The sequence below is a fragment of the Pangasianodon hypophthalmus genome, chromosome 16 (genome assembly GCF_027358585.1).
Source record: "Pangasianodon hypophthalmus isolate fPanHyp1 chromosome 16, fPanHyp1.pri, whole genome shotgun sequence".
NCBI classification, from domain to species: domain Eukaryota; kingdom Metazoa; phylum Chordata; class Actinopteri; order Siluriformes; family Pangasiidae; genus Pangasianodon; species Pangasianodon hypophthalmus.
The window spans coordinates 11,370,334-11,382,895 of record NC_069725.1 but is presented as its reverse complement, the minus strand read 5'-3'; the positions used below and the strand labels follow the sequence as shown (position 1 = coordinate 11,382,895).

General features: G+C 40.3%; 1 protein-coding gene and 1 long non-coding RNA gene across 3 annotated transcripts in view; one reads left to right on the top strand and one right to left on the bottom strand.

Annotated features, from left to right (window-relative positions):
- arfgef2 (ADP-ribosylation factor guanine nucleotide-exchange factor 2 (brefeldin A-inhibited)) overlaps nt 1-3,887 on the bottom strand; it is a 31,669-nt gene extending 27,782 nt beyond the window's left edge. For both annotated transcript variants that reach the window (XM_026920980.3, XM_026920981.3), the window contains exon 1: nt 3,520-3,887. In XM_026920980.3, coding sequence (XP_026776781.2) covers nt 3,520-3,682 — 163 coding nt within the window. In that variant the 5' untranslated portion in view covers nt 3,683-3,887. The remainder of the gene's footprint in view (nt 1-3,519) is intronic.
- LOC128320621 (uncharacterized) lies at nt 3,026-8,267 on the top strand. Its single transcript, XR_008304188.1, has 2 exons — nt 3,026-3,256; nt 4,704-8,267. It is a non-coding gene; the product is annotated as an uncharacterized LOC128320621 (long non-coding RNA).
- Nucleotides 8,268-12,562: the final 4,295 nt, after the last annotated feature.

Here is a 12,562-nt window from a genome sequence, read left to right as displayed (position 1 = left end):
ATGTTGTCCTTAACTGAAAAAAATGCAATCATTGGCAAATTATTGTGGTATATGAGGAATAAAACACTTCAGGACATGCTGATATAGGATAATCACCACCCATTCATTGATTATTTTCTTATAACGGCACACCCGGAAGTGATTTATTCCTTATACATTATGTTCCATTTCACTCCCTCACTTGGATTTCAGGTCTATGCAAATGAACATGTGTAAATGCAAGTTTAGGCGTTCTTTTAAGCTCCTGATTTGAATTTGCATTAATCTGAGGCTGAGCAAGAACCACCCAACTGCCAAATAAAGAAAGCAGCTAGATCAGCATGATGAAGCAGAGAAATGGCCACTAACACGACCACAAGGAAAACAAAATACTGTGATATGCAATGATATGCAAATAAGGTAGCAGGCAATGATAGTCACATTATATATAGGTCTAAGAAAAACTATATTTCTATCAGCAGAATAAGACGCAGCACAAACCGAGCACACTGTTAATATAAGGTAGTGTTTTTTGAGATTGTTTCTGGGAGACAGCAGGATAACACTGGAAAACACCAGTTTAGGCTAAACTTCCAAAACTGATTTCATAAGCGCTGAAGTCTCTTAAGTTTATAAAGTTTCTGAAGAAAATTGTGTTCCCTGTGCACACACACACTTCATTCACCAGGCATCAGCAAAGCCTTTAATGAGCCGAAAACTGTGCAAAATCTAGTAAATGGCTCAGTCTGGAGCAGTGCACTGTGGTTTTTGTATTCTTAGTCATTATCATACAAATATCTACATGCAACAGCATGCTTAACTTAAGCAACACTTCATTTCATAAGACTGAGCAAAGCCTTGCGGCTGATGTAAACTGATATCTCGTAATACGGTAAACGGTAATAATCATCAGCTATAATGGTTTGAGAAATTCAAGTAAAATCTGAGTAATTTTGGAGTAAAATGGATCACTAGTGCCAAAACTGAAGAGGCATGGAACCCCTTTATTAAGAAAAAAAAAACAGTATAACAATATGATTATTATTCTTATTATTATGATGATATAGTGTTCAGGAACGATGCTAACATTTTCTATCACTGACTAAACCATAGTTACACATTTGGTAGCTTTTCACAGGTGCACCACGAAGGCCCTAGTAGTTATGTGCCATTGTAATATTTCAATACTGACACCATAAGCTTGAAGAAAAATGAATAAATAAAAATAATGTGAATACTTGACTGTTTTTGTTGATATGAAATCCTGTATAAATCTGGGAAAATACTATACCGTAATCTATCTAAGAGAAATATGTTCTATTACAACTACAGAACCTCTCTCAGGTCAGTATTAATAGGCAATATAATTTGACCAAGAATATTTTAGTCAACAACTCTCACTTTATATTTATATCATGTTTCTGGATGAGCTAAGGGAAAGTCACCAATGAATAGGTGGACTGTATGTGCAAGGTAAGTCGTGCACTACAAATCCGGGAAACTGCTGTGCAAACAGCTCTGCTGTGGCCGTTAGCCTGAACCAACAGACCACTCCGTTTATCAAGGTTATGCAGTAATGAAAAATTTAACGTGATTACTGAACAACATCAGCTATTTCAATGATCAAATCCCACATGAGCATTTTGAACTGTGTTATTGATTTTTTTTTTTTTTTCTTTCTTTTTTTTTTTTTTTTTTGAGGAAGTTCCCGAACAAAGATCAGAGGTTGGGAAATGTCATCAGGACACACGATCCTACACCTTCAGGAGTATCAGTTAACTCCCTAACAATAATACACTTGAGGACTGGGGTAAAAGTGGCCAAACCACTTTGTTAAAGTTCACCCGGACACGCCTGAAAAAGCATTCAGGAAGTGCAGATAGCTGCCATTTCATTCCATCAATAATTGTGCTACTGTACAGGGCCACATGTGTGTTCATGTCAGTGCTGGAAACTTCCATATTAATTTTTTAGAACTGACATGTGATCTTCAGTGGCATCCAAGATTTATTTTATAATGAAATTCTAAGCTGACTCTCTCTTTCTTGGTTTAAACTTCTTTCTATTTCGACTTTGGTTAACAGTTTCCTGCACTAACAACAATGCTGTTCAACTACATGCTGATAGTGGCACGAGTTGTTTTTTTTTTTTTTTTTTTAGAAGAAGAAGAAGAAGAAGAAGAAGAAGAAGCAGCCTTTGTCACATATGCATTAGAGCACAGTGAAACTCTGTATAATCCAGCTTGTTAGGAAGCAGGGGTCAGAGCGCAGCCATGATACAGCGCCTCTGGTGCAGAGAGGGTTAAGGGCCCAACAGTGGCAGCTTGGAGGAGCTGGGGCTTGAACCCCTGACTTTCTGACCAGTAACCCAGAGCCTTAACTGTTTAGCCTCCACTGCCCTAAATACAGTAGAATACGGTTCATCTCTACCTAAAGAGACAGATGCAGCAGTGCTTTAGTACTTTATTCTGTCCAGCTCTTACACCTCCGCTGCTCAAACAGATCTAAACCGAGTCTCTGCTGTAGCTCAACACAAATGTCTTCTATAGCTGTATTGCATTCAGGAAATTTGAGTCCATTGTTTGCTGTGTCCACTGTTTCTACAGTGGATTTCTCATTAATATGACATCGAGCGCTGCTGGAAAATGAGGAGCACTAACTGCAAAACCTGACCGTCTCCCGGTGACATCAGAGAGGGACACGACCGCTAACTTCTCACAGGAACAAAAAAGATACAAGAACAACCAGCAAACCAGCATCTGAATCCCTAAGCACATGACAAATATTTCTATCTAGAGAAATATGTGTGTCAGGGTGGAGTTTTCCTTTAATAATGCTCAGAGGGATTCAGAGACACGTATACAGGTCGTCAGGGGATCGATGACAGAGCTTTCATTCACTGATCAATGAAGCAAAGCTGAAGTTACAAGAGCCAACATGAGACTAGTGATGTGAGCAAACTGACTCATCTGAGCAGGCTAAGGCTAGCTGATCACTCAAACAGTACGTATTCACATATGATTGGTCGAACAGCTGACATCCGTGTTCATGTAAGACTCCGCTGGAATCACTAACACCATTTATCCAGCAGCTAAATAGCGATTAGGATAAGATATACGCTGATAATACACAAACGAGGACCAAATGCAAAAATAAAAAAGAGCTAAACAAATCTCTGAGCGCTATCTAGATGAGCCCGATGGTGTTAGCCTGTTAGCTAGTACAGCTAGCAGAGCAGCAAGCGACAGCATCGTGATGTCAGGGCCAGCGCTAGCTGTGTAAGCTAATGAAACAACACTGAATGAAGCGTTTGGCAGATAAACATTCAGGAATCAGCTCCCAAATGAGGCAATGAGTCTTTAAAGGAAAGGAGGAAATGATTAGGGCCTGGTAAAAACCTGAGCACTTTAAACACAGGCGCTGAACTACAAGTGGGTTTATAAAGTGTTGACTAAAGTGTTATCGTAAAGAAGTCGTCAGTGCTCTGTGGACAGCTGTTGTAGCAGGTGAGACTTGTGGTGTAAATATAAACACAGCTCACCCAGAGCCACCTGACAGGCCTTGCGCAGCTGGCTGTGCTGGCTCCGCTTCACCTCCTTATCCGACAGGATTTTCTCCAGCGCCCGAGACACAAACATGCTCTTCGTCGTCGCGCTTTCTGTCTCAGTGTGCCGTTTACTGAAGTCAGGTTGTTGTTCTTTCATTTCTTGCTCCGGAGTTTATTTCCTCGTTCAGGCCGTCATTGCCGGCCTAAGCCCTGCTTTAGTGCAGGTGTCCCTAGCAGACGCTACCTGAAGCTGGCCGCCGACGTCGCCGCTGGTTGTATTGGAGCGACAGACGCTGCTGTCTCAGCACTGGGTCGCCATGTTGATGACGCGTCATGTCACGTGCTCTTCAGCCGCTCGCAGGGGTTACATCCTGAATGTGTGGCTTTTCTCTGTAATACCATACGGTATCAGATAATGGCCTTTACACCCTAAATTAGGACACTAAACGAATCATAGAAAGCCATTTGGGAGCTGGGCATGATTTACGCTGATGTGTGTTTGGGAAATGATTTGCATTTTCTTTCATGTTTATCCGTAAAGTCGAGAAAACTGCACGTTTCCGTTTCTGCGACTTTTGCATAAATCGCCCACACACCAGGTTTCGCAGTGATAGTATTGTGGCAGGATATTTTACCTGTACGCGGCACTTGTTTTTCCCATGATATACGTATATACGGTTTGTGATCCGTATTGCAAAACGGGTCTGGGTCGATTACTTACACTTAGGGTACAAATATATTCTGACCTGCTTTCATATTAATTGTTAAGACAAATTATGAACCATTTAATTCCTGCCCTGTGTTCTAACAGTATCTACACTATACATTTACACTCATATTCAACCATTGCCATTGTTATATCACTTATTATTAAGCCTCTAATAATAATCTTTCACATACCAGACCTGATCTATTAAACTAATGATGTTTTAAAAAGTTATAATGTGTCATATTTGATTTATTTGGCAACATTATTGTTTCTGCACCAGTGCACTGAATGTATGTAATCATAGATCAGCCAGACATGATAGGACTCTAATGTCAGGGCCAAATTTGATGTTTCAGATTAAGGTACCTTAAAAGCACCATGATAGAGGGTTAAAATGTAACTTTTTAATAACTTTATGCCACTAAAAACTTAACATGAAATGATTGAGTCTTTGACTTTATGATTTTAGGTGTGTCTACACAAAACGTGCCACAGGGAACATGACGACTGGGTCAGAGCATCTCCAAAACAGCAGGTCTTGTGGGATGTTCCCTCTATGCAGTGGTTAGTACCTACCAAAAGTGGGCCAAGGAAGGACAACTGGTGAACCGGCGACAGGGTCATGGACGCCCAAGGCTCACTGCTGTGTGTGGGGAGAGAAGGCTAGTCCGCCTTATCTGATCCCACAGAAGGGCTGCTGTAGCACAAATTGCTGAAAAAGTTAATGCTGGCTATGATGGAAAGGTGTCAGAACACACAGTGCATCACAACTGGCTGTGTATGGGGCTGCGAAGCTGCAGACCGGTCAGAGTGCCCATGCTGACCTCTGTCCACTCCAAAGCGCCTACACTGGGCACATGAGCATCAGACCTGGACCATGGAGCAATGGAAGAAGGTGGCCTGGTCTGAGGAAATCACATTTTCTTTTACATCATTTGGATGCCCAGGTGTGTGTGTGTGTGTCACTTACCTGGGGAAGAGATGGCACCAGGATGTGCTATGGGAAGAAGGCATGTCAGCGGAGGCAGTTTGATGCTCTGGGCAATGTTCTGGGAAATCTTGGGTCCTGGCATTCATGTGGATGTTACTTTGACACAAACCAGCTACATAAACAGATCAAGTACACCTCTTCATGGCAACTGTATTCCCTAACAGCAATGGCCTCTTTCAGAAGGATAATGCGCAAAAATTGTTCAGGAATGATTTGAGGAATATGCTGTTCCTCAGGTGTTCCTCAAGAGTTCAAGGTGTTGACTTGGCTTCCATATTCCCCAGACCTCAATCCGATCAAGCATCTGTGGGATGTGCTGGACAAACAAGTCCGATCCATGGAGGCCCCTCCTCGCAACTAACAGAATTTAAAGGATTTGCTGCTAACATCTTGGTGCCAGATACCACAGCACACCTTCAGAGGTCTTGAGGAATCCATGCCTCGACAAGTCTGAGCTGTTTTGGCAGCACAAGGGGGACCAACACAATATTAGGCAGGTGGTTTTAATGTTATGGCTGATCGATATATAATCGATCGTAAACACGCAAACTCCAGCTCATAATGATTTATAAGAATGGTCACAAGAGCTGTTGCTGTTTTTTTTCTTTGTAATAAGCTCTTTTGAGCACTAAGTTGGGGTATTAGAAAGTTAACAGGGTGTGGAGTGAAGGGGTGAAGGGGAGTGTCCTTAAAATGATTGACAGGATGGCCATGTAAACACAAACATGCATAAGACCATAAGCTAGTTTTCCAAATAGCCGCTGTCCAGTAGCTGTTTTTTGAGAGGTTCGTTTTTGTTGGTTTCTTAGATATTTATCATGTTCTGTTACTTTGCAGCTTAAAGATGTCTTTTTCTTTTTGGCTTTACCTCAACAGTGGATAAACTGGTAGAGTAACACTACAAAGGGTTTTTTAAAATTTACATTTTCATTTTTATACTTGGATTATGACCATCACAGGTTTTGGCTGGTTTGCAATATCCTGGTTCTACAGAGGGAGTGTATCTCAGTGCACATTGGCCAAGTGGAATTCTAGATGGTAACTCTTGTTGGGAGTTGTATTGTCTGGAGCATGGCATCCAGCTGGAAGGGATGATCACTTCTGGCAGCACCTGCTTGGCTGATTCTGATTGATACTTTCTTCAGTGAAACTGGTTCTGGGAAAGAGGTTCCACAAGCTATCTTCATAAACCTGAAGCCAACTGTTGTTGAAAAATACCTGCTAATGAATCTGCTTCCTTTGAGACCCTTTTTTTTTTTAAATGATCCAGTTTTCTCAGTAATGGATATTTAAGTTTCACATTTCTGGTACTGATAATTATAGCGCTTATCTGAAAGTGATGTTTAGGTCACATGGTAGGGGTTAATTGATTATTGTAACTTTTTGCTCACAGATAAGAACAAGAATGGACATTATAAGCAACTCTATCACCCAGATATAGCATCTAATCAGTGACAAAGAGGATGCAGCTAACATATATGCCTGTGGCTGTTACACCATTGGCAAAGAGATTGTAGACTCTGTCCTTGATCGGGTGCAAAAAATGGTGAGTTGTGATGGTGTTTTCACTGAGGATTTAATGATTACAGTGACAACTTCCACTAAGACTTTAATGATTACAGTGGCAGCTCCTCAATAGCCCCTCTAGAATTTATATCAGATGTTCAACAAGTGTTTATTTTTATAAAGTCCTCATTCACAACCCCATACATTTTAAATTCCGTTGAAATACTAATTACCTCTTTTGAGTGACCAATAATTTTTAAAAACTTTACTGTTTGACAAGCATACGTCGTACGTTTTCCATTGATTTGTTTGCCTTTCTTGATGTTGCCCAATGGAGCAATGCATTGCATTGCAATGTAATGCAAGGTGCGACTGGTGGAGTTAGGAGGAAGATTCAGGAAGTATACCCTAATGCACCTTTCATACACTGTTATGCGTATCAGTTAAATTCGTATCAGTTAAAAAATATCAGATGCAGCAAACCATAATATCAGTAGCACTGGTACATTGCTTATGTTATGTAATTAATACATTGGATGACTGATCAGAAGGTTGTGAGTTCAAATTCCATCACTGCCAAGCTGTCCTTGAGCAATGACAGCTTGGCAATATGAGTTATTCATATTTGCTAGATAGTACGCTGTAGCATGTCAAGGCTATGTCATTATTTAATGTCGCCCTGTCCTATGTCATGATAATGCACAACTCTCTAGATTCTCTTGAAAGAAGAAAATTCATCATCCTTTCATTGGCTACGTTTACATGCACTTCAAATTACCTGTAAGGTCTATATTCAGGTTGCAGCCATATTCAGAATACGATTTTGATATGCGTACAGGCATCAGAATATTCCTGTATACATGGTTGTTGTAAGTATGCCTGAGTTGCCATTCCTAAATACCAATACTACAGCTAAGCATCTGTTAGCACCCACAATTCCTTGCAGACTGAGCATGCGCATATATCTCCTTTCAGTGGATTTCTGAATAAGGTGTTTACATGCAACAAATTTCCACAGACATATTCCAGGGATGGGAATCGGAATTTGGAGAATCAGAATATTGTCTTAATCTGAATCAGGCAATCGGATTGTGGTGTTTAAATGACTCAATACTAATTAGATTAGTATTGACAGGTTTTCCTCTATGTCTGAATTTTGCAATAATGTTCACACAGTATAAAAGCTGAGACTTGAATAGAAATCCATAAAATATTTATACCCTAATGGGCCATTGTGATTTTTGACATTTAATTACACAGGAAACAAATTTTCTGAATTGTGTGTGTGTGTGTGTGTATGTGTGTATGCGTGCGTGTGTTTTTTTTTTTTTTTCACAACCTTTAAAGGAATCCCCCACTGGGATAAACAGAATGCTTTAGAGAGGTAGACAGAACGTTTTCACTTTAGAGTGCATTCAATACCATATGGCCTGTCATTCCCCCCCTGTAGGCTGATCAGTATACAGGTCTGCAGGGATTCCTGATATGCCACAGTTTTGATTGCGGGACTGGATCTGGTTTCACCTCTCTGTTCATGGAGTGCTTATCTGTTGACTACATCAAAAAAAAATCAAAGCTGGAGTCTCAGTTTATCCTGCTCCAGAGGTTTCCACCACAGTGGTAAAGCCCTACAACTCTATCTTAAACACACACACCACTCTTTAGCACTCTGACTGCTCTTATATGGTGGACAACAAGGCCATTTTTGAACTTTGCAAGCACAATCCACCCACTGTAGTTCCTGGTGGAGATTTGGCCAAGGTCCAGAGGGCTGTATGTGCACTGAGTAACACCAGAACAATTGCAGAAGACAGTTGCTTGGATCAAAAGTTTGACCTGATGCATGCTTGGAGTTCCTGGAGTTGCTTGGACAAAAGTTTGACCTGATGCATGCCAAGCGGCATCGTTGTTCACTGGTATGTAGGTGAGAGCATGGAAGAAGGAGAGTTCTCTGAGGCCACTGAGGACATGGCTGCATTGGAGAAGGATTATGAGGAGGTTGGAGCAGATTCTGCTGAAGATGCTGAGGAAGACGAAGAAGAGGAGTATGAGAATTGTTCTCTTGTAATGGATTTTTGTACAATGTTGACTTGAATAAATAAAAATCAGCATGTAGTATATGGGTTCTTGATTTATTGATTTAGTTCTCTATCTATCAGTCATCTCATAAAGTGACTGATAGAGTACTTTATTGATCCTTGTTTTGTTGTAGCAGTAAAATAACAAGAAATTACAAGGACACAGATGATGCACAGAAAACGCAGATTATCGTACTCATATGGCAGTAAAAACCAAGTAAAAATAAAATCAAGATAAGAATAAAATGCTATGTAACAACAAAAATAAGTCCTGCAAAACTGATTCCAAGGAGTCTAGATTGGTCCCAATGACCAGTCCAGTTTTCCTTATCAAATTAACCAATGTTGGAACATTTGGAGATATAAATCTGTTTATACATTAAAGATTATGTCTAAATAAAGTATTTTATGGCACATTAAAGAACCAATGTACACTCATGAACAGTATATTTCAGAAACAGTAGGTCTGCCTCTGAGAGATGTGCTCAGGTTGGGTTATCCAGCTTCAGGAGATACATCAAAGCTAAACCAGTGAAAGCAGTGGAAATTTGTACAACTAGATAGTGGGGTATTAAATACACGTAAGTGTTTATATACAGATGCATGACAAAGGGAAAAAACTATATAGTGTCTAACTAAGCATTACTATAGTATCTCTCTTTAATAATAATAATAATAATAATAATAATAAAGATATTCCTTTAATAATGTCATTTTCATAAACAACTGATTGGCAGAGCAGCTGGTCAAGAGAAATATCTTATGGCATGTAAGATTATTTAGGCCTATTTTAAAGGTCAAAATGAATTCGTTACTGACATTCTCTTATGTTAAGATGAAATTTTAGTGATTTAAACTTTAAACATTTTAAACTTTAAACATTTGTTTTTAAATTAATGTATAATAGTAACTATGTTTCGCATATATATAGCCAAATTACATAAAGCCAAATTACATTTTCTGAAGATAAACACTAATTGTGTGATGAATCAGCCCTGAAAATGATCTTACAACTGAAATATGATTAATATCCAACATCCAGTCCAATCTCCAAAGGTTGAACATACAGATGGGTGACAGCTGCTGGCTCTGTTGTGCTGCAGAGACATTTTGCTGACATGGTTTGGATCTTGTCCCCTTAGAGCAGACATATTCAAACTTTTCCCCATGAAGCCCACTTTACAGTTTTTAAGAAATTTTTTTTTTTGTCCAAAATCTTGGCCTTGGTCAAAAAGTGCTGTTTTTGACCATTTTCAGTGAACTCGAAATGTTCTCCATTTACACTCACTGAACACTTTATTAGGAACACTATACTAATACTGGGTCCCTACCCTCCCCTTACTCTCAAAACAGCCTCAGTTCTTTATGGCATGGATTCCACAAAATACTGGAAAAATTCCTTTGAGATTCTGGTCCATGTTGACATGATTGCATCATGCAATTCCTGCAGATTTTTCAGATTTTTCACTTTCATGATGCGAATCTCCCATTTTACCACATCCCAAAGGTGTTCTATTGGATTCAAATCTGGTGAGTGGAAAGGCCACTGAAGAACACTGAACTCATTGTCATGTTCATGAAACCCGTCTGAGACAACTTTTGCTTTGTGACATGGTGCATTATTATGCTGGAAGTAGCCATTAGAAGATGGGTAAATTGTGTCCATGAAGGGATGCACATGGTCAGCAACAATACTCAAACAGGCTGTGGCATTCAAGGGATGTTTGATATTAATGGTCCCAAATTGTGCTAAGAAAACATTCCCCACACCATTACACCACCTCCACCAGCCTGGACTGTTGAGACAAGGCAGGTTGGGTCCATGGATTCATGCTGTTAGTGCCAAATTCTGGCCCTACCATCTGTGTGCCTCAGCAGAAATCGAGATTCATCAGACCAGGATACATTTTTCCAGTCTTCAACTGTCCAGTTTTGGTGAGACTGTGCCTCAGCTTTCTGTTCTTGGCTGACAGAAGTGGAATCCAACAACGTGATCTGTGTTGTAGCCCATCCGCCTCAAGATTCGACGTCTTGTGCATTCTGAGATGCTTTTCTGCTCACCACAATTGTACAGAGTGGTTATCTGAGATACTGTAGCCTTTCTGTCAGCTCGAGCCAGTCTGGCCATTCTCTGTTGACCTCTCTCATCAACAAGGCATTTCTGTTGCAGCTCACTGGATGTTTTTTCTTTATTGCACCATTCGGAGTAAACTCTAGAAACTGTTGTGTGTGAAAATTCCAGGAAATCAGCAGTTATAGAAATACTCAAACCAGCCCGTCTGGCAGCAACAATCATGCCACAGTCAAAATTACTGAGATCACATTTTCTTCCCCATTCAGATGGTTGATGTGAACATTAATCGAAGCTGATGTCCTGTATCTGCATGATTTTATGTACTGCACTGCTGTCACACGATTGGCTGATTAGATAATTGCATAAATGAGTAGTTGTACAGCTGTTCCTAATAAAGTGCTCAGTGAGTGTACCTCGACAGAAGGCGAGAGTGCCGCATCAGTTCATCTTTCAAACACCTCCAGCACGCAAGCCAAAACATTACTAGTGTGAAATGGTGGGTGGGGGGCAGGGCTTAATATCAAAGGGTTCAAAACACCTGTGCAAATGTCGACTGACTCATCTGCCATTTTTATTATAAAAAAAGACAGCTCTTTGATGTTAAAAAGTGGAGCTCCTACGCAAAATGCAGAACGATTGATAGGTCTTACACCGTCTTTTAATTTAAAATTTTTTTTTTTTTTTTTTGGTATTCTGGGGCTGTGGTAGTTTAGTGGTTAGCACTGTTGCCTTGCACCTGTGGGGTTAGGGGTTTGAATTCCACCTCTGCCCTGTGTGTGGCGTTTGCATGTTCTCCCTGTGCTTTGGGAGTTTTCTGCGGATACTCCGGTTTCCTCCCCAGTCCAAAGGCATGTGTTGTAGGCTGATTGGTGTTTCCAAATTGTCTGTAGTGTGTAAATGTGTGTGTGTGTCGAATTGTGCTTTGTGATGAGTTGGCACCTTGTCCAGGGTGTCCCCTGGGATAGGCTCCCCCCGCAACCCTGTGTAGGATAAGTGGTATAGATGAATGGATAGATTTTTTGGTATTTTTCTATCCGACCCCTCACCCACATCCCCACAGTTTGAATACCTCTGCCTTAGAGGCAAGCGCCACTGCCTTAGAAGCAAGCACCACTGCAAATCAATTCAAAGTTATTCTTCCTCTTTTACTGTATGATGAAACTTTTCTATCATGATGGGAGTGGTCCAGAATGACCGTGTCCTATCCACAAGGCATGAGGGCTCACTGAATGCTTTGAGGAGTATAAAGATGTTGCAGATTATATGCTATGACCTTTGCAGTCACCAGATATTAAACCCAAATGAACAAATTTTGGAGCGACTTATTCAACAGTGCTGTCCACCACCAAGCATCATCATCAAGCACTTTTGGAAGAATGGTTCTCCACCACTGAGGCTGTCCATGTAGCTCGTAGTGGCCCAAAACCTTAATAAGATACTTTATTTTATTTTTTTTTATTGATCAGTCGCCTGTAGTAGCATATCAAGTAAATCTTAGCCGATGACATTATTTCCACCACATAGAGTAACTATGGTATCATAGTACCATAATATTGGATGGTTGCTTCTTCTTCCTGTTTCCATCACCTTGTAAAGTTTTTGATGATATTTAAAAGCAGCCAGGAAGTGCCTTTTAAAGACCCTGAGTTGTTCTCAAAGACTGCTAGTGATTACTGCAT